The 20,667-nt window shown below is 41.8% G+C and overlaps 1 protein-coding gene across 10 annotated transcripts in view; it reads right to left on the bottom strand.

The window, feature by feature from the left end:
- The window catches only part of tjp1b (tight junction protein 1b), a 73,599-nt gene that overhangs the window by 17,040 nt on the left and 35,892 nt on the right, over positions 1 to 20,667 (bottom strand). For 7 of the 10 annotated variants that reach the window (XM_086298972.1, XM_086298971.1, XM_086298969.1 and 4 more), the window contains 7 exons: positions 7,583 to 7,639; positions 6,976 to 7,100; positions 6,753 to 6,855; positions 6,218 to 6,533; positions 5,758 to 5,864; positions 5,212 to 5,380; positions 4,959 to 5,103 (listed from right to left, as the gene is read on the bottom strand). In XM_086298972.1, coding sequence (XP_086155098.1) covers positions 4,959 to 5,103; positions 5,212 to 5,380; positions 5,758 to 5,864; positions 6,218 to 6,533; positions 6,753 to 6,855; positions 6,976 to 7,100; positions 7,583 to 7,639 — 1,022 coding nt within the window. The remainder of the gene's footprint in view (positions 1 to 4,958; positions 5,104 to 5,211; positions 5,381 to 5,757; positions 5,865 to 6,217; positions 6,534 to 6,752; positions 6,856 to 6,975; positions 7,101 to 7,582; positions 7,640 to 20,667) is intronic. The other 3 variants (XM_086298970.1, XM_086298974.1, XM_086298979.1) reach the window with 1 other exon arrangement.

Here is a 20,667-nt window from a genome sequence, read left to right as displayed (position 1 = left end):
AAGAAAAATTGCGTAAACTACTGTATAAACTAATATACAGTGACATATGATGTCCAAATTTCCATGCATTTTGACAAACAGAAACTTCAGATGCTGATTGTGATTTCTTAGCAAGTGATAGGAACAGGAGGGATAAAGACAGGCTTCCCAGTGGCATAGATCTGTGGCTCTCCTGGTCACATGGCTAACTTTTTGGGAAGAGAGCTGCTTTGTTCACAGACTGTGTGACAAAGTAACTACAAAGGATCCTGCTTGAACTGGCTGGACAGGAACAAACTTCTTTTCATCCCAGGCTGCACTTAACTGCCAACTTCACGAGCTGAGAGAAAGGGTTCCAGATCACTGATCAGGTTCAAACAAACAAATCAAATAACATCCTGTCACAAGAACTCCTTCCTGTTAACTAAAATACACAAGGTAGTGTGCCCGTGCCACTGTTTAGAACATTATAGAGATTTTCGCTTTTTGTATATTAAAAATGACAAGGAAGGATGAGCCTAATAGGAAAAAATAGAGAGCGACTTAAAACAGGCAACTGGAGATGGCCTTTTATTACTGTGTGTCACGATTTCCTTTGTGGTGAACATGCAGTTTTGTCCACCAAAACATTGAAAAGAAGAAGATCCAGTGACACATTCAAATGATTCTCTCATCTTGAGAAGAAATGTCTCTAAATAATTGATGTCTGATATCAACAGCAACATCCATCAGTTAATAATTTGCTGTTACACAAAAGACCGATCTTCAACACACAAATTCATCACTTCTTTTAGACTGAGGGCTGTGAATATACAGTCGTTTGTCAAAGTCCCAACAACTCTACTGAACTACATTAAATCGAATAATTCGTTTATCAAATCCTCAATATTCAAATAGGGGAATGGCACCAAACGTATGGATTTGATCGGATCCGAGCTGGCCGAGTGAGATCTCGAGGGAGAACAAAGGGAAGCGGCGGCGGCCTAGAGGGAAGCGAGCCGGCGTCAGGAACAGGCTGAGAGCTCGTGCACACCGCACACCTCTGCCTAGCATCCTGCTCGCCAACGTCCAGTCACTGGAGAACAAGCTTGACGACCTCAGGGCCAGGATAAAGTTCCAGAGAGACATTCGGGACTGCAATCTCCTCTGCTTCACCGAGACATGGCTGAACCCAGCGGTGCCGGACCACGCCATCCAGCCGGCCGAGTTCTTCTCGGTTCACCGCATGGACAGGACACGGGACTCGGGGAAGTCAAGGGGAGGCGGCGTGTGTTTAATGGTGAACAACAACTGGTGCAACAGTGCGAACGTTGTTCCTCTCACACGCTCCTGCACACCAAATCTGGAACTACTGTCCATCATGTGTCGTCCTTTTTATCTACCTCGGGAATTTACATCGGTCATTGTAAGTGCCGTTTATATTCCACCACAAGCGGACACGGTCACCGCCTTATGCGAGCTGCATGAGGCACTCACACAGCACCAGACACAACACCGGGACGCTGCGCTTATTGTGACGGGGGACTTTAATAGCGCCAACCTCAAACGCGCAGCGCCGAACTTTTATCAACACATCACCTGCCCCACCAGGGGTGAAAGGACACTGGACCACTGCTACACTACGGTCAAGGACGGCTACAAGGCACAATCCCGCCCCCCGTTTGGCAAATCTGATCACGCCGCCATCTTCCTCATGCCAAAATACAAACAAAGGCTGAAACAGGAAGTTCCGGTTCAGAGGAAGGTCGCGCGCTGGACGGATCAATCGGTGGCCGCGTTACAGGACGCACTCGATGACGCAGACTGGGGCATGTTCAGAAACAGCTCCGACGATGACGTCAACGTGTTTACGGAAGCGGTTGTGGGATTCATCGGGAAACTAGCGGATGATACCGTGGAGACAAAGACTATCACAACGTTTCCCAACCAGAAGCCGTGGGTGGATAAAACCATCCGCGACGCTCTGAGATCCCGCACCGCTGCCTACAACACGGGACTCATGACGGGGGACATGGACCCGTACAAAGCCGCGTCATATAACGTGCGGAGGGCGGTGAAAGAGGCGAAGCAGCGCTACGGGAGGAAACTAGAGTCACAACTCCAACAGAGTGACTCTAGGAGCCTGTGGCGGGGACTAAGGACAATAACGGACTATAAAGCACCAACAACCGGTATGACGAACGCGGCCGTGACTCTGGCAGACGAGCTGAACACTTTCTATGCTCGCTTCGAGGCTGCAGCTAAGGTCTCCAACAATGCTAGTGTTAGCGGCGCTAACGGCTGCAGACAGGAAGATACTGCCAGCACCGGAAACGTGCTCGTCATCTCCGAGCATGAAGTAAGGAGAGCCTTCAAGAGAGTGAACACCAGGAAAGCAGCAGGACCAGACGGCATCCCAGGTCGTATCCTAAGAGACTGCGCATACCAGCTAGCTCCTGTGTTCACTGAGATATTCAACATCTCTTTATCTCAGTCGGTGATCCCCACATGCTTCAAAGAGTCCATCATTGTTCCTGTCCCGAAGAAACCCCACCCTGCTTCTCTCAATGACTATCGCCCTGTAGCCCTCACCTCAGTAGTGATGAAGTGCTTTGAACGCCTGGTCAGAGACTTCATCATTTCTTCACTACCAGACACACTGGACCCACTACAGTTCGCTTACCGTCCAAATCGTTCCACAGACGATGCCATCTCTCATCTCCTCCACACATCACTCACTCACTTGGACACTAGAAGGGGGAATTATGTTAAAATGCTCTTCATAGACTACAGCTCTGCATTTAACATCATAATTCCCTCCACACTCACCACCAAGCTGGAGCATCTGGGACTCAGCTCATCTATGTGTCAGTGGATCTCCAACTTCCTAACTGGCAGACCACAGGCAGTAAGGATGGGCGGACATGTCTCAGCCTCCACCACTCTCAGCACTGGAGCCCCCCAGGGGTGTGTTCTGAGCCCCCTGCTGTACTCTTTGTACACATATGACTGTGTGGCCACTACCAGCTCCACCACCATCATCAAGTTTGCTGACGACACCGTCGTGGTGGGCCTGATCTCTGATAACAACGAGACGGCCTACCTGAAGGAGATTAGGAATCTGGAGAACTGGTGCCAGAGGAACAACCTCCTTCTAAACGTCAGTAAGACAAAGGAGCTGATAGTGGACTTCAGCACTAAGCAGGAGAGGAACTACCAGACCCCCGTCATCAACGAGTGCCCAGTGGAGAGAGTGGACAGCTTCAAATACCTCGGAGTTCACATCACGCAGGACCTGTCATGGTCCTGTCACATCAACACCGTGGTGAAAAAGGCCCGACAGCGTCTCTACCACCTCAGACGCTTGAGAGACTTCCAACTGCCCTCCAAGGTGCTCAGGAACTTTTACTCGTGCACCATAGAGAGCATCCTGGCGGGAAACATCTTAACCTGGTTCGGGAACAGCACCATGCAGGACAGACGAGCTCTACAGAGGGTTGTGCGGTCAGCTGAGCGCACCATCCGCTCCGAGCTCCCTGACCTGCACTCAATCTACAGCAGGCGGTGCTGGACCAAGGCCAGGAAGATCGTGAAGGACCTCAGCCATCCCAACAACAGACTGTTCTCGCTGTTGAGGTCAGGAAAGCGATTCCGCTCCCTGAAGACCAACACAGAGAGACTGAGGAGGAGCTTCTTCCCGCAGGCGATACGGTCTCTCAATCACACCACCACACAGTACTGACCCACACATACAGTTCTTACACACACACACACTGGACTTTCTGGACTTTGGTTTTGCACAACACTGGTCACTATATTCTTCATTTCCGGTTAATACTTGTACAGCTGCTGTTATTGTGTATATATTTATTTATATTTAGATTTCTTCATACATTCTTATATAGTTCTATATTGTGTATTTTGTTGTACAGTTATTTTATTTTCAACTTTAATTTATATATTTATCTTTATCTTATTCTTCCCAGTTAAATTTACCCTTCATTCTAATTTGTGTTGTACAGTTATTTCATTTTTAACCTTAATTTATATTCTATTCCTTCCTAGTTAAATTTACCCTTTTTAAATTTTCATATTTATTTCCTATCTTATTCATAGCCTTTTCCTTTTTTTGTTTTCTTTAGGTCACGAGCAGTTGTCCAAGCATTTCACTACATATCGTACTGTGTATGACTGTGTACGTGACAAATAAAAATTTGAATTTTGAATTTGGATTTCTCCAGCTGCTGAAGTATAACAGGAATAACCAAGTGCAGAAAAATCCCATTCAGCACCAGCTTTGAATTATGGCACCATGTTTAAGAGTTAAGAGCAGTGAGCTTCTACGCTCAGCAGAGCAGACTCTTGATCTGCTTTCAACCGTAATTTTGACCAAGACCGACTCTTTTGCGGCTTAACAGCTGACTTTTATTTTTTGTCAGGTCAGTGAGCAGAGTGAAAGGGAAACAACTGTGGTGCTCTATTGAGTTTAAATGAAGAATTAATGAGGTACTTTCAAACAACGTTAGAGTCAAAAGAAGTGGTGAATGGAGTAATGGTTGGTGCTAACACACACTACCTTTCATGAGAAAAACAGAAAAGAGGAAGGGAAAAAAGCTTGTTTTAAAGCATGGAATCAAATATCATCAGTTGTGGTTACTTAAAAGATGTTAAAGTCTTACTAAATGGTTGCATATAATTTATTTTAATTTCACTCAATAGCAAATTACTGTCTTAATTAATCAACAACAGTCTAAAAACCAGTAGAGAAATTATGCTTAGGACAACCCAGTATCAAAGTGGTTTTGTACTCCACCCACATTTTGGTGATCAATGGTGCTGTTCAAGTTTAAATTGGTATTGTTCTAAACTTCATTCCATCAAACACAGAAAGTTGTGAAGAGAAGAAAACCAGAATATATACATACAAAAATAACAATGTTTCTTGCAACTATATCCCACGATTTTATTCATTTCCTGAAAGCCGGGTTGATGTTCTTTACCTGCCATTGCTGATTTGTGGAGGTGAATGTCGGGAGTGGTCTGAGGGTTCAGATCGTCTATCTGGAGAGCGGGAGCGGCTGCTACGATGTCTGTCATGTGATCGATTGGAATGGTCGGATGCCAGAGAATGGATATCTGAAATGTCTGGTTAAACATAAAGATACTGTGAAACGGCCGCAGCCTCAAAGTTGCCCTGACAAGTCTGACTTTCTTCGTATCCACTCATTTGAGTTGAATTCACATCACTCTCACCATCTCTGTCAGAAGCGTTGGCTGAGGGAATACTGTCATCGAGGTCAGGGATGTTCAGCAGGGTCGCTCTCTCATCCCTCTGAACCACCATTTTTAGCTTGCCCTTTGACCTTTCTATCAGCTTCTTGGCATCAATCAAAGAGAGGTTCTCTGTCACGGTGCCATTAATCTGAAAGAATCAGCAAAACAAGCCATCAGAAATGACATGAAGTAAACATTCGTACACAGCCACAGAACTTGAATGAAAAGAGAAACATTACAAAAGGTGACATGTCTGGGGTTATTATCTTAATGGTATGAGACCACATTAATGTTCCTCCCCATAACCAGTCTATGCATTAAAGGAAAGGATCAAGATGTGCATGTTGCTAAATGTGACGGTGTCCTTCTACACAGCATGTTCCCAAAACATTAATACAATGAGACAAAGTAGTACATACTGCACATCCTTCTATCTGAATCAGGTTAGATTATATAAAGAACATGATCAAACATTTTCAGTTTATCTTCTATGTTTCCAGTGATTCTCTGCCTTTCCCCTCTCACCTTCAGTACAACATCCCCCTCCTGGATGTTGCCATCCCTGGCTGCCAGGCTCTCAGGGGAAATGTCCTTGACAAAGATGTGGCTGGCCAGGCGCAGGCCATATTCTGCTTACAAAGTGAACGACAGCAACAAAGACAACGTTAGCACAGAGTTCACGTGACAACACCACGCTGACTGCGATTCTGCTGACATCTGCTTCTCCCACTGGGATTAACAGTACTGATTAAAGAAGATTAATTGCTCTTTTACTTAGATTTACTTGAGTTTACTTGGATTTTGCTGTGGCTGGCAAGTTTTGTTTGCTCTGGCAGTTAACCAATGCTGATTTGGAGGCTTTATTCTCTTCTAAAAGAGAATATGGTTGTCTGTTAATAGTCATGTAAAGCAAATGGCAGGAGATTCCCTGCTTCACTATCCACTGTTCTGACTCCCTTTTTATCCCCGACTTTGTGAGCCTCACCTTCATTTTTGCGGGATTTCACGAGAGTGACCTTGGCGGGCCGTGGGGGCAGGTTGTGCGAGCGGCGGTCTGAGCGTGGGGAGAGACTTCTTTCCCGTGAGCCGCTGCGTTCACGTTCCCTGTCCCTGCGACCGCCGCTCCGCCCACTGCGCCTGCCCATAGTGCCGCCCACACCGCTGTACACGCCACTGCGTCCACTTCTCGTTTCATATATCTCTTCGTCGTAGCTATCCTCCTCCTCGTCATGCTCTGACATAGTCTCCCTCTCTCCCAGGCGGCCCATGGGGACGTGCACCTTCCTCTTGCGCCTGATTGTCTAAACAAAGGGAACAAGACATGAAATGAGCTTGACAACCAACATGAGCCAGGCACTCCCCTTATCATGCACATTTCTTCTGCTAGTGAACTACGAAAACATATGAGAGAGCCCAAATAACATTATTAGCAATATGCATATCTCTGCTACAAACACTTTTTAAGTCTGACTACAAAATGAGCTTTCCAAGAAGACTTCATAATGGGATGTGACACTCACAATTTTGGCGAGCTTCCCACTTTTACGGAGCTGCTGAACAGCATACGCGTGCTCCACATTATCCATGGAGACAGCGTTGACCATAACGACTCTGTCATTTTCCCTAAAGAAATGAGATACCAAGAACAGACAGACAGTGGAGTCTTTATGGAGCAGGCAGTGTAATTTAATACTAAAAAATGAGCTGCATGACTGGGTTCCCAATAATACAACTAAATCTTACTGCAGTAGGCCTTCTGCGGGGCCTCCTTTCAGCACATCTGAGATGACAATGGAGGTCTCACCACTCTGAAAATGAGGGTTATCCCGTCCACCTGAAATGGCTATCCCAAAGCCAAACCCTGGTGCCTGCACACAGAAATAAAAACAAAACACAAAAAAGATAAGGATGTGTGGATGGACCAAGACACTAACTGATGAGTAGAGACAGATGTATTTAAATGACCACCTCCTGGTACGAATCCAACAAAATAATTGTTTGTTAAACCACCTCTACAGAATACAGCAGTCGAACACTTTGAAGCGATGCAGTTTGCGTGCAAACAATGTGCACAAAGATGCCAGATCAGCATTTGTGCAATTTATGCTCCACAGCCAAAAACATGGAATCGTGTAGAAGAAAAGCTTTTTGTCTGTTCCACGTGCAATTAATTACACAGTGAGCTAACTCCCTACATGCTGTGATCCTGAAAATAGCAGGGAAGAAAAATGCTGAGATGGGAGATGGAGGGAAAATAACGTAAACCAGGTAGGGCAGAGAGCGTTTAGGATAGGGCATAATTTCAACATAGACAATTATAGAGAGTAAAGGAAGGATAACAGATACCCACCCTGTGTAGTGTTACTGTGTGCTGTTCCCAAATGACTGTCTCCTCCATTGCTGCACTCTGAAAGGCAAAGAAATTGCGCAGTGCTTAACACATAAGCTCCAGAGTTCAGACAAGAAGAGTTAAAATAATTCATTATTCCAACTGATAAAAAGGTGGAAGAGTGGCTCCCAAAATACATCTGACAGTGTCTCCTTCAGTGTTTAACCTTTAACAAAGTCTGCATAAAAGGTCCAATGTGCTGTTTTTTAATGAACAGAGTAGGCGTTATCTGTCCAAGCTAAATGTCTGCATAATGTGTAGAGTAGCATTTACCACTTTTGCAGCAAAAGCTACTTATACTGAGATACTGAAAAAAATAGAGGGTAAGGGTTTGGACTACTGCTGCTTTATGAACATCAGCCACTTGGGCAATCTAGGCTACATTTCATTATTCATATTGTATTATTCATACTGCAAATAAAGGATGTAAAGATTATAAACAGCAAATCGACTGTGAAAGCACACTGAGAGACTTTAGTAAAAAAAATTAAAAAGATAAACAGAATATTTGAATACACAATAATAGCACTGATTATTTTTTGTCCTCTACCAAGGTTCCTAGTGGAAGGGGAAGTGTTTCACCACTAAAAATTAAGACAGGGTACACATCAGGACGCTTGTTTGTTTCACACTGTTGCTGATTCACAGTGATACAGATGACACAACAGAGCACAGCAAATAGCCCAGGCACACACCATAAACATGTTGGTTTTTAGACTAGACAGTCTTCTTTGTAGTGGGTCCACAGTATGAGGTCCCAAGTTTACAGTGAACTGAGTACAATAGCACAACAGACAAAGATCCTCCTTCATTAAATAGGGCCACACTGGCAGTAAGTCTCTAAAATTGAAGGACAACCTCAGCCCCATTAACAACCACAGAGGATAAGATTAAGGTCACCTCAGTCAGCTGCTGGGTTAACGCCATCCTCTGCGACCTACAGCCCGCTTCTTATCTCTGGCTCTGTATCATTTTACCTCCACTGCAATCTCACAACACATTAGACATTCAAGGACTGCATATAAAATACTACGAGGTCATTCCCATTGGGGCAAATTACAACCACCATCACAGCACTTAATGCAATAACCCCCATCTGTCATGCAAAATGATCCTAGCCTTGTGATCTTAATAGGTGAGACTGCCACACATATCCCCTTCTGCTTTGCTGGTTATTTCTTTGACACCTCGAACGCTTACAGTATTAACCACCTATGCAGAAATCTCATGTTGCGGTACATTAAAATGTGATGAAAAATGAGCAAAGGGAGATTACTCTTCACGCTGAAAAGGAGCATCGGTTCCAGTGCTTAGACCTGCCACTGAGACTGCTGTCGACGGGTTGGCAGCTTCAAACGCAAAACATCTAGCAAGAGTCAGTCCAGTTTCACACTGAAAGCCATTTTGCAGCACATCAGTATGACAACTTGATAATGGAAGTGCTATTAAGCCACAAAGAGCGATAAACAGCTAAAAACCTTCGATGGTCTGCAGGCCAAATACTGAACTACAGACCACTATGAAATCTCATATAGGGAATAGGGATATTCAGTTAATCATTTTTAATCAGTAAAGCTACCTGTCCTTAATGGCATCCATCAATTCATCCATCAAACAAGATAACCCATCCCATTACTTTTACCCCCAAATTCATCCCCCGTCAGAGTGTGGCAACAAAAATATAAGGTACTAAGGGATTGTGAGCCCAAGGACGCACAATTTAATCAACCTTACACAGTAGTTAAGATTCAGGGACACCCTTTTTTAAACTATCAAAATGTATTTTGCAATATTGCACAGTTTTAAGTCATCACCAAAATGTGTGTGATGAGAAACACTAAAAACACACCCAGAGATTCTGAAGTTGAAAATAACAACAGCCATGCTGCTGCAGAAGCAAATGTCTGAACAAAAAAAGTAACTCAGATGTGAAGAAAACAATGTCCAACTTTTTTTTGTACAGCAGAAATCATATTCAGAGGCAGCAGCTTAGCTGACCAACTGCTGCTGTGCCGTTTATTGTTTTAGCACCCTGGCCTCCTTCAACACATCATCCTTATGTCTGCTGCGACCTGTCGGCCAAATGCCAAAGATTAGCTGGCGTCTGGGAATACAGGCAGCTAAATAAAATGCCACAAGTGGCCCCAGACGTGCTCAGCTTGGCAGCAACAGTCACAAACTCCTCAAGCAGCTTATAGTGGGGCTCACACAAGGAGGGTGAACCAAAGTTTGAACAGGGGAACTCCCCCTGGCCTTTCACACTGAATTATCTGCTCTTGAGAAAGGGTGGGGTGGGGGGCATCTGAATATAAACAAGTCTGGTGAAAGCAGAGGAATGATCTCCCGCTAGAAAGTTTGCTCTTTCAGGGAGGAGGATTTATGCCCCAGTCTTCTTGATCAGCACTGTGCAAATGCTGACGCCAAGAGCTCAAACATTTTGCCTAAATTTATAGAGACTTGCTTCTAACTGATAAATTGGGGGGGGGTGTGTGTGTGTGTGTGTGTGTGTGTTTCCAGTTGATAGTCAGACTTTCAAAACTTCTTTATAAGCATTTATGCAGCATAACACAAACATGTACGCCCACAAACGTATAATGTTTTAGAGTGGGTAGCAAGAGATGTCAATTTAGTTGTCTGGAAAACATGTTTAGAGGATGCTTCTAAAGCTCCACTGAATACAAATAAATCACTGAAAAATTGCAATGGGGCAAAACAAAAGGACCGAATACCAAGGGAAAAAGACGAAAAACAATCTCTCTCTCTCTCTATCACATGCACACACCTTTCACTGTGAAGGGATATAATTTTGCTACCTCCTGCTCCTGCAGAGCTTGTTGCTCTGGTAACAGAGGGGGGACTGTGTGGCTTTCTAGTGGCCTTTCAGGACAGGTCTGAAGGTTCCTCTAAACTGTAGGAGGTAAATTTAAAAAAAAAAAGGAAATAAAGACAGGGCCAAATCAATTCATAAAGTTCATAAAGTTTTGTGGCTCAAATGAGCACTACTATTTTTTGCCATAAGATCTAAACAGTGAACTAGTGACTTTATATTTGTCAAAAACAAATATGTTCATTTCCTGTTCCAAAAATGTCCAAAACATTTCTTTTAAGTAAACACAAAGTAAGGTATGTTGTTTTCAGTGAAATGAGCATAGGTTGCTGTAAAGTTGCACCAACATCCCGTGACTGATGACTTTCAGTGCCATAATGTGTACACCCTTTACAGCCACAATTTGATGCCAAGAGAGGCTTCATGCCTCAAGCTAAAGCCAGGCCTGGCAGCCGCTCCACAGTGAGACACACCATGTTGGTTGGGTCATGCTTGGGGGATTACAACTAGGCAACATGGGAGCCAGCACTACAACACAGATGGACTTTAATGCAGATGGAGAACGGAGAGGAAAGCTCTGCTCAAAGAGGACTGTGTCAAATCAATGCACAAATGGTAAAACAACGCAATCATCAATGAGCCCACTGGGCTTTTTATTCCTCTGCAGAACAAACTATTATAGCATGTCCATAAAATACTGCTCTGCCAGCAGTCTTTCAAGCTTTTAATTTCCACTTGTAAATCAATTACAGAATGCTACTAACAATTATTGTCATTACTGATCATAGCTCATCTTCCTGATTACTCCTTCAGCTGCTCTATAAACCAAAAACCGTGACCAACCTAGTTTCCAAACAAACAGATGACGTTCAGATTTAAGAAGCTAAATCTAGCTTTCTTGCTCAAAAGATATTTTTAAAAAGGCACATGTGTATTTTGCAAGTTGAGGGGCAAATGGCTTCTTGTTACAGGTACTATCTGTATGCCAGTGGCAATAAAACTGAGCAATAACAAACTTACATATACTTGTGTGCCCTGGAGGTCCTCTCTGAAGTCAGCGAAACAGTAAATTTTGTCTACTTGGCAAATACTAGCAGACAGTTTGGCAGGGAGCTGTGACAATTCTTGTCACTTTCAAATAAAGGGCCTGCAACTAATCAAATGTGCAGCTACAAACCTGACTTGCAATGATTATGAAAACAATATAATTAACATAAAAATAGTGCTCTAGTTTTGTTTTGCGTCACTGAATCGAGCAGACCCCTCTCCTTTTACAGCGGTGACCTTCAACCCTCCCCTAAAAGCAAAAACCTCCCTCCCTGCCAGGCTGTAGCAGGTTTGGTTAAGCTTGAGCCAAGATAACAAAGAGAGAGCCTGAAGGAAAACTAAAGAGGTAAACCAAATGGATACACTTTTTGTTTTAAAGAGTTTAGCAAAACACACGATAAGCCTAACTATGTTCTCTAAATTGTTTCAAACAATCAGGATGATAATATTTATTTTACCATAATCAAACAGCCCTGCTTAAAAAAACGCAACTCTGCGTAAAAAAAGCAAATGATATTTTGTTATAACTGAGGCAACATTGTGCGATTTTGTGCTGAAGTATGGTTTAGGGGTGAGGCAGAGACTTATTCAATTCTGACCGCTCTGGGACCAGAGTAGCTAAAAATAGCTCTCATTAATTCTACTGTTGTGGTGCTGCAACAGAGTGATTTAGGGGGGGAACCTTGCAGCATGAACACTGAGGAACATTTAATAGGTTCTTGTTGTAGTAAATGCCACAAATCGACCAAAACAAATGATAAAATACTGCAAAGAAAATACATCCACTCTCTCTTTGTACTGCCTATTTATTGTATTTCTTTGTAAGGTCTGAGGGAAAAAAAGAGACTTTGATCGTTCTCACAAATCTGTTTCAGTGCCAGTGTGATGAAAATGTGACTATTCATATTTCAAGAGTAGTAATGAGTCGAAACAAATAAAATATGATAATTAAAGGTTTACAGGTGGCTGAAAGCAATAATTCACAATTATTTTTGTTCACATGCATCAGCACATGATTAGCAGCAATAAAGCCAAATGAAGCCAAGTCTGCTGCAAGCTTAAATATTCAATCCTAGCAATAAACATACTGCTGAGTTAAAACAATTCTTTCCCTTTTGCTTCTCTCCAAGACAGTTTTCAAATTACACTGCAGCCAAAGACAAGAAAACAACAACATGAATACACAACACTGTGGCTGCTGGCAATGAATCAACAAAGTAGAATAAGATGATTGATCACTTCAGCAATTGAAATCGATGTACTGGGGAGTGCTGACAACTGCTAAAACTCTCCTGCCGGGGAGAGCATAGCCCAATGCTAATGAGAGCCCATGCCTTAGTGCCAGTCAAGGGTTCCCCTGAGAGACAAGTGACACTCTACACATACAACATGGAAAGACACCGTACTGCGGATCTCTACCTGAGGGAACACAGTGGCAGAGATGCAGGAGAGCGATACGAAGGTCAAGAGAAGAAACCCAGAAGACTGATAGAAAAGTTAATCCGCAGCCATGAAGCACATGTATTATCTAAAGGAAACTGTGAAACTCCCTTTCCTTCAATTTTACTCCTTTCATCTATTTGCTGCATAAGTATTCAGATAACACTGATGCATAGAAGATTAGAGGTACTTACATGAATTCATCCTGCTCACTACAGAGGACACAGAGAAAAGCGTCTCCAACTCCAACTACTCCCCAGTAAATCCAGCAGGAGATTCCTGCAGACGCACATCAGCAGCCTCAGTGCATGACTGCACCAATCAGTGCTACGAGGAACACTGCCCCCACCTTCCTCTTTCCTTCTGTTAGATTTGAAACCACAGAAATTACGACCACAGGTGAGGGGTTATAAAACACACTCCGCAGCTACACCCTAACGTTTCCTCTGGCCCGTGAGGGTCTGTGTCCTCTACCAACATCTTCCTTCTGAATGTATCCTTCCCTCTAACTCTATCCTTACACACTCAGGGGATCGAAACAAATCCCCTCCAGCTTGGCAGCGATCTGTGTGGGATCTGCAGTTCCGCTACAGCATGGGACTCCTCTGTACTAGTGAACATCCATCCGCAGTGTAAACTGCTGTATCGGACTTAACCCTTGAGCTGCCGTTAAATCGGAGCAGAATCCACCAATTCGCTCAGCATGTGTGATATTACAAACCACCTCCTGCTTTTCTCAGGTGTGCTGCATTACATGCATAAATTATGCTAAACGTGTTAATGAAATCCCACAGAAGATTGGCTGTTCTGTTAGCTTCATGGTCAGTATTCACAGATTCCATGATTACAGCAAAAACACAACCACCTTTAAATCTGACACTCATATAATCTTTGGGTAAAATTAACAGATTGATGACACTGCACATGAAATGAAAAGACCCACACAGGGAAATACAAGAGGCAGGCAAAGCAACAAAAATCTAACATGTTAAGTAAAATGTTCAATCAGGAACATCTAACAGCTAAAATATCATTGTGTTTTGTTTGTTGTCACTTTTGTAGCACTGGTTCAGACTACTCTAACTGCAACTGTAGCTTCAGTCAGGGACATTATATAACCAACTATATTGCGCTTTAGCTATAATTTTAAACATGAAAACATACTCCCCATGCTTATCATAAAAACATCACCAGTTAGTCTGTTTAGGCAAGGGAGCATGTGCTGTGCATGGTCACAGCTACTCCCTAGCGATATGACTGGGAAATGAATATCAACGAGCGTGCTGAAACTGAACTTCCAAGAATGCAACCTCTGCAGTGCAGGTATCTCCACTGTTGGCATTTAACTTGCATATGAGCGCATTTCAGATGAGTGCAAATATGAACAATATTAAATGACTGACATTTTAATGTCTAACAGTAACAATGTACAAAATCAGTGCATTCAATCAGCTACCAGCTGCTTTCAGTCAGCCGTATACTATAGGGCATTTTTTACTAAGCCCAAGCATCTTTAAGATTAAAAATAAGACATCTGGGAATAAGAAACACAAACTAATGTGTTTGTTTCTTTTTTTTGTTTGGTTTCACATACCTATTATTGTTATAATTAACTGAACTATTATCTTACCCATGACATCTAACTATGTACAAATCTGTGAAGGTACTTCGTGCTCTTTGCTGTAGAGACAGTAAAAAAAATCTATTAAAGAGAAAAAGGGAATTGTGTGGAGCTGCAGTTTGCGTTTTCACCATCCAACCACTGGATCGCCCCCTGTGGAGACATTTATGTGCCTCTTTGAAGCACAATCCAGTGTTTGTGGTCCACATATAATCAAGCAGCCTTTAGAGGACACTGTAAGACACCATAAGGGTGCTTGCGTTTATTTCAGTAGTCAAGTCATTTTACACTGTTTTGATTTGAATGCTTCCTGTCGCAAGGACAATCTGCATGGTTGCACAAACATATGAATTCATCCCAAGGCAACTTCAGTCATCTGCACTATATGCCAACCACCCAGCCACCTACACACACACCAAGTCTGTGGAGAGCTGCTGTCTCCTTCGCCACCAATAAGAAAAGAGCAGTCATCAAGGAATGGAATGGCGTTACCCTTCACTTTACAGCAGCATCAAAAACTACTGTACTTCTACTGTATTACAGGCTGAAGTAGCAGCATTTTATTCTGCACTTCATCCTTCACAACGACATCAGCTACCCACATAAAGCTCTGGGTACCTTTTTGGACATTAAACTATAAACCATCCACTCAACCTCATGCACTTAAACCTCCTTTACTGCCTGTCACAGAGTGCTCATTACTTCTAAAATTTCTGACATTTATTGAGACAGTCACTACAGACTGCTATAAGGGCATCATTTGCATACCCAATCTTTACACTGGCCCCTTTGAGCATGTTCGGCAGCAGTGACCACTGACACAGATGCACTGTGCATCCAGACAAAGTAAATGGATGACTCATCTGAGAATGGCTTACCATTGTGTTTTTACACATTTGGTAGAGGAAGTGGAGCATAATATGCACCACAATAAAAAAAATATATGAACAAACACACCAACTATTACAACAAGAGTTTTTCAGCCTCTCATATTGTAAAACAGCATTGACCAAGCATTCAAATTTAAATTTGAAATTCAAATTTAAATAGACTAATAAACAAAAAAAGCAGCAGATTTTCACAAGTATGCAAGGACATGAGCTCACAGCTTACTAAGGCCATGTGGGACATGAAATCCCACTCATCAGTCAGGATAATGATAAAGCTGGACAAGCCTGACAGACACCCAGTCACCGGCGGGGAAGGGGGGAAGAGTTAAATTTACATCCCTCTCAGCTGAACCTGAGAGTGGTGACAGATTCCACACATAGTTTGCTCTCTCCACTAGCTCCTGCCTCCAAATTAATTATTTCCACATCAAACTAAAAAGGAATGTAAAGAACCTGAGCAGCAATCATCTTCTTTAAACAATGTGTAGCTACATACAGCAAAACACACATCTACAAGGTCAAAAAAAATGGGGTCCAGAAATGCTTTAAATGTCACTCTGTGTGCATATTTATCATGTAAAGATTTTAAAAAATTTCTTTTAAAATGTTTAAATATTTGGCATAACCTGAGTGAGATACTGAGCTACAGAACCGCCAGTTCCCTTATTTAAATGAACTACAGCTCTATTTCCAGTAACTTGAACTCATATTTACAGCATATTAACTTCTGCAGCAGTCTCTGTTTGAACGTTAGAAACTTGAGCTGTACGTTCACAGTTCACATTAAATACCACAGTTATTGCTTTTACTAAAACTGGTGCTGGAAAACATTGCAAACCATAAAAGAATACAGATCATTTAATTGCTTTTAGTCTGTGCTTGGATTTCTATTAAAGTGCATCCTGGCCTCAGATTACAACTATATCTTTAGCTTTCTACTCTTTAGGTTCCCTTAGTAACAACACATTTCAAATTCAAAATAGTACACGATCCTACCTTGAAGAGGTGATGTTTGGGCATAAAGACCGAATGTGAAACTACACGAAAGGCCAAAGTTCTTTTGGGTTTCTCAGCCTGAAATGAATGCAGTCTGCAGGCAAATCTTATTTAATGTGTTAAGCGTCAAGACTAGCAGTCAACACTGCAATTAACATGTTTCCAGATTAGTGTTTAGACAGTATGATAATTAGCTGTTATTAGAGCCTTGGCTGCCACATTGCTGCTGTCATAAGTGCCCAACACTCCTCTTCTTGTACACATTCATCAGATGAGACAAGACATGTGTTGCTTCATCACAGGGAGATTTTGTACTTCTTCACTTTCTGTTTTCTGCACCCTCTCACACAACACATGGCAAAAACCCAGCACATGTGGTGTAGTAAATAATGGACAACAGAGTGAGTTGACTGGATGACTTGCCTCAGTATATGTAATAATCATTTTGTAAGTTAAATGCCAATCTGCATTAAGTGATGTCTAACCCTAACCTTTCCAAAATATTTTCCTTTATAAATTACTGATATGTCCATCACTTTTTAAATTAAGATAGCAAACATTTAATTGAAAGTCATGCAGTTATGGGAGACATTAGCATTTACTGGGATGACTCCAAGATCTAATGTTTAATCAGTTTTCTTTTTTCCCCCAAGTTTTCCCATGAACCCCTGGGCAAATATTTACCTCTTTAGAGTTAGTACCATGGATGCTATTGCCATAGATGCTGATCAGGTGCGTTTTTAGACGATTTCTGCTAAAATCAGATATAGCCGTTTTTAGTAAAAATAACAATTTTTTTTTTTCTGAAGAAAGAATTTGAATACGTATATTCCTATTGGCTATGTCCCATTAACTATAACAACATAATTTAAAAGTTTTGATACTCACTCACGTGGATGGAGGCTTAATGTGAGCTAAGACCATTTGCAGGCCCCACAGCACCAGTTAGTGATGCTAACCAGAGCCCGAGAGTGTCCTGAGCACATAAGAGCAGGAAATCTGGTCCTGAACTCAATCATCCCAGTGGAAGTTATCAGTGCCCCACACAGAGCACACAAGAAGGCAGGAATGTGCTGATAAGCTGAGCCACTGACCTGCCCCCACCTCCTCTTCATCACAGTGATTGAAATGAGGACAGCAGAGCCAAAGAGAAACAGCAATGATAAGGGAGGTTTCTACAGTATAAGAAAAAGGAGGTTCACGCCAAAATGAAACTGATGAAAGAGTTTCCAAGCCTATTCGTCCTGATAATTCCACATCCCCTTCACACCGGGATTTATGACAGCCTTGATTTACACAAGCTAGCCTCTGTGTAACTGAAACTACAACCACAACGTAAACATGCCATATGACCAGACAGAGGGCAAATGTATTATGAGAACATAGATTTCAATGACATATTGTTAAAACATGTTTGCTAGGAAGTCTAAATTTGGCCACAGATCAAAGCAATGACCTTTTCATGTCCAACACACCCATTGATCTACTAACACTGTCTCCAAAATGTAGTCCAAGGGTGAGGTAGTACATAAGAAACAAAATACCATCATTTATAGCTTGATCTACAGAATGCTAACTCAAAAGCCTTAAACACATGCAATATTAGATACTTCCAAACTATGCTTTGTTGTGAAAACAGTCGTTCAAATAAATAATGATTTATTTATTTATTTATTTTTTAAATGGACAAAAACCACGAGTGAATTATAGTAAATTAGCAAAAACCTGCCCCGTGGCAAGTTCCTGCCAGGCCTGTGGTGCTTGTTCAGTTTGTTCATGTATTAAGGCACAAACACGTATGTTAAGTCAACATGTTACTCTTTTTGTCTTCATTATATCACTCTACACAGTCAAATAGTAAATGCCAAACAAATGCATGATAAATATATTAATTTATTTTTGTTCTTTGCAAGCAACATTTTCATTGTGTAAGAATTACAGTAACTATTGGTGTCACTGTTTGATGTACACTTATTTACAGATATGCATGACGACACAGTTAAATGATCCAAAAGTGCCATTGCATTAAAAATTGTTTATCATCATGTATTTGCAAACAACAACTTACGAACAGTTAATGCAGCTGTTCGTTCTGAAATAAGCTACCGCAAATAGTATTTATAATATGTATAGACTTAATTGTTATAAAATAATTCCCAAAAGCTATATAGATGTTGATAATCCTAGATAGAAAGTTTCATCCACATTGCTTAACGTGTCTAGGAGTTAGGAAACAGACACGTACATACACTGTAATCCTTATAGTACAATACACTAACATGTTGGGACAGATGTAAGCACAGATGTTACAGTAGAGCAGGGCGATATGGCCAAAAATATTTATCACGATATATATTTGAAAATTTGCGATAACGATATAACTGACGATATAATTGATGCGAGACAAAATACAACTCCACAACATTACTAGCGCAAAAAGACAACCTTCCATTTATTTTCACTTAAACAAGAAGCTGGTTTTTATGTACATTAAAGCTTTATAAAAATGTAACAGTGCAAATGCAAATTCCTTGCTGAAAGTTTAACCAAAAGGCATTTCCAGTAGAAATGGGCTGACATATCCTGAGCATAACCATGTATAATATCCACTGAAGTTAAAAAGAGGTGCTTTGCAACATTAAACTGCAGTGTGCAGTACGCATTTTTCGGACCATAAGGTGCACGGGATTATAAGGCACATTAAGTGAAACAAAGCAGTCAGATAAATCAAACTTTATTAAACTCATTCTTCTTGCTTCCTCCACTTCTGTACCATTGATTCATTAATGTTGAATTCTCTGGCAGCTGCTCTATTCCCATGTTGTTGCAGTATATTGATGACTAACCTCGTATTGTGGATGGATTATCTCAGTTGTTCTCCTGACTGAAGTTTGGTCCGTTTACAACATCCTGCCATGCGATTGCATTTGTCTCTAACCATGAAGAACCTTCACGTTAACTTTTATAAGTGGAAAAGTGTTAGTGTTCGTCCTCCAGCTTCACTGTTTATGTTATGCTAACATAGCTGTGTCGCTAGCGATCACGTAGCACATCATTATATACCAGCTAGCCCAACTTCAGTAACCCTACAAACGTCACTGCTGTTTAGTTTCCTGTCTTCATTTATGTTGGAAGTGATAGCAGAGCTGTACGTTTGATTTTTTTTCAGAAATCTCTCAGTCAGAACATGCAATATCATGCTTAGGTAACTAGCGAAACTAGCGAGCTAACTTCCGCTAGCTTCCTGCTAACTTCTAACTCCGTTAAATGTAATAACTTTTGTTTTCATGGATGCCTGGAAGTTAAACTTTATAGTTACACCTGGTAAAGCAGCAATGCTGATCGTTTTATTAAAGATGAAAGAATTTAGACAGTTTTTAACGCTCAGTGATGCTGCAGTGTTCGTTTGACCTGAAGCATACGGAGTTTAGGACCCAGATTACTCCCAGATTTAAGAGCATCTTAGTCCGACAAATATGACAATAACAACGGCCGCTTGCATGTTCTGCAAAAAAATGTGCTTTGTTGTGTATCTGACGGACAAACACCAAACCAGTTCCACATCATGGAAGTTGCACCATTTTTACAAACCAATTCTGGTTCATCTGTTTCACTCAACAATCGGCCATGTGCGTATGAAAACAAAGGCACTGCGCATGCGCGTTTTACTCCCATTCTATCGCGATATTTCATTTTCCTATCGTTGCCTAACATTATACCGGTATTACCGTGAACGGTATAATATGGCCCAGCCCTATGTTACAGTTCTTCAAAATAGCACAGGCTAACTCATTAATTCCCCTCTTTGTTATTCTAGTGGCCCCTGAGGCTATCACTAGCACTGAAATGCAAACTATTTACAGTGTAACACATTGGGTAAATCAGCGGGAACACTTCTCACGCACTTGCACTTACACAGAACGTATATCGAGATATGAAACTCATTGTTTGCAATGCCTTATTAGCACAGTCAGCATCACAGCTTATGAGACTATGGTGCATATTTATGTATCATCTTTGCAGTAACTTGATAATTACTAGGGACCTTCCCAGTGATTCATTTCCTGGCTGACTAAAAATGTGGTGGGAAAAAATACCCTTGACTCATCTAAAGTTGGCAAAACAGTCAAAGCTGAGGTGATTTTAAGCTAGGCATAGTCCAAAAATACTGCATTTTTATTGAAGAACCATTTATGAGTATCAATCACATTTGGAGCTGCAACGA

Source organism: Aulonocara sp. 'chitande type north' Nkhata Bay, linkage group LG7, assembly GCF_057382095.1.
Source record: "Aulonocara sp. 'chitande type north' Nkhata Bay isolate Kocher_YH1m ecotype deep benthic linkage group LG7, A_spYH_male_GT1.1, whole genome shotgun sequence".
In the NCBI taxonomy this organism is placed as follows: domain Eukaryota; kingdom Metazoa; phylum Chordata; class Actinopteri; order Cichliformes; family Cichlidae; genus Aulonocara; species Aulonocara sp. 'chitande type north' Nkhata Bay.
This window is presented reverse-complemented; position numbering and strand designations above follow the sequence as displayed.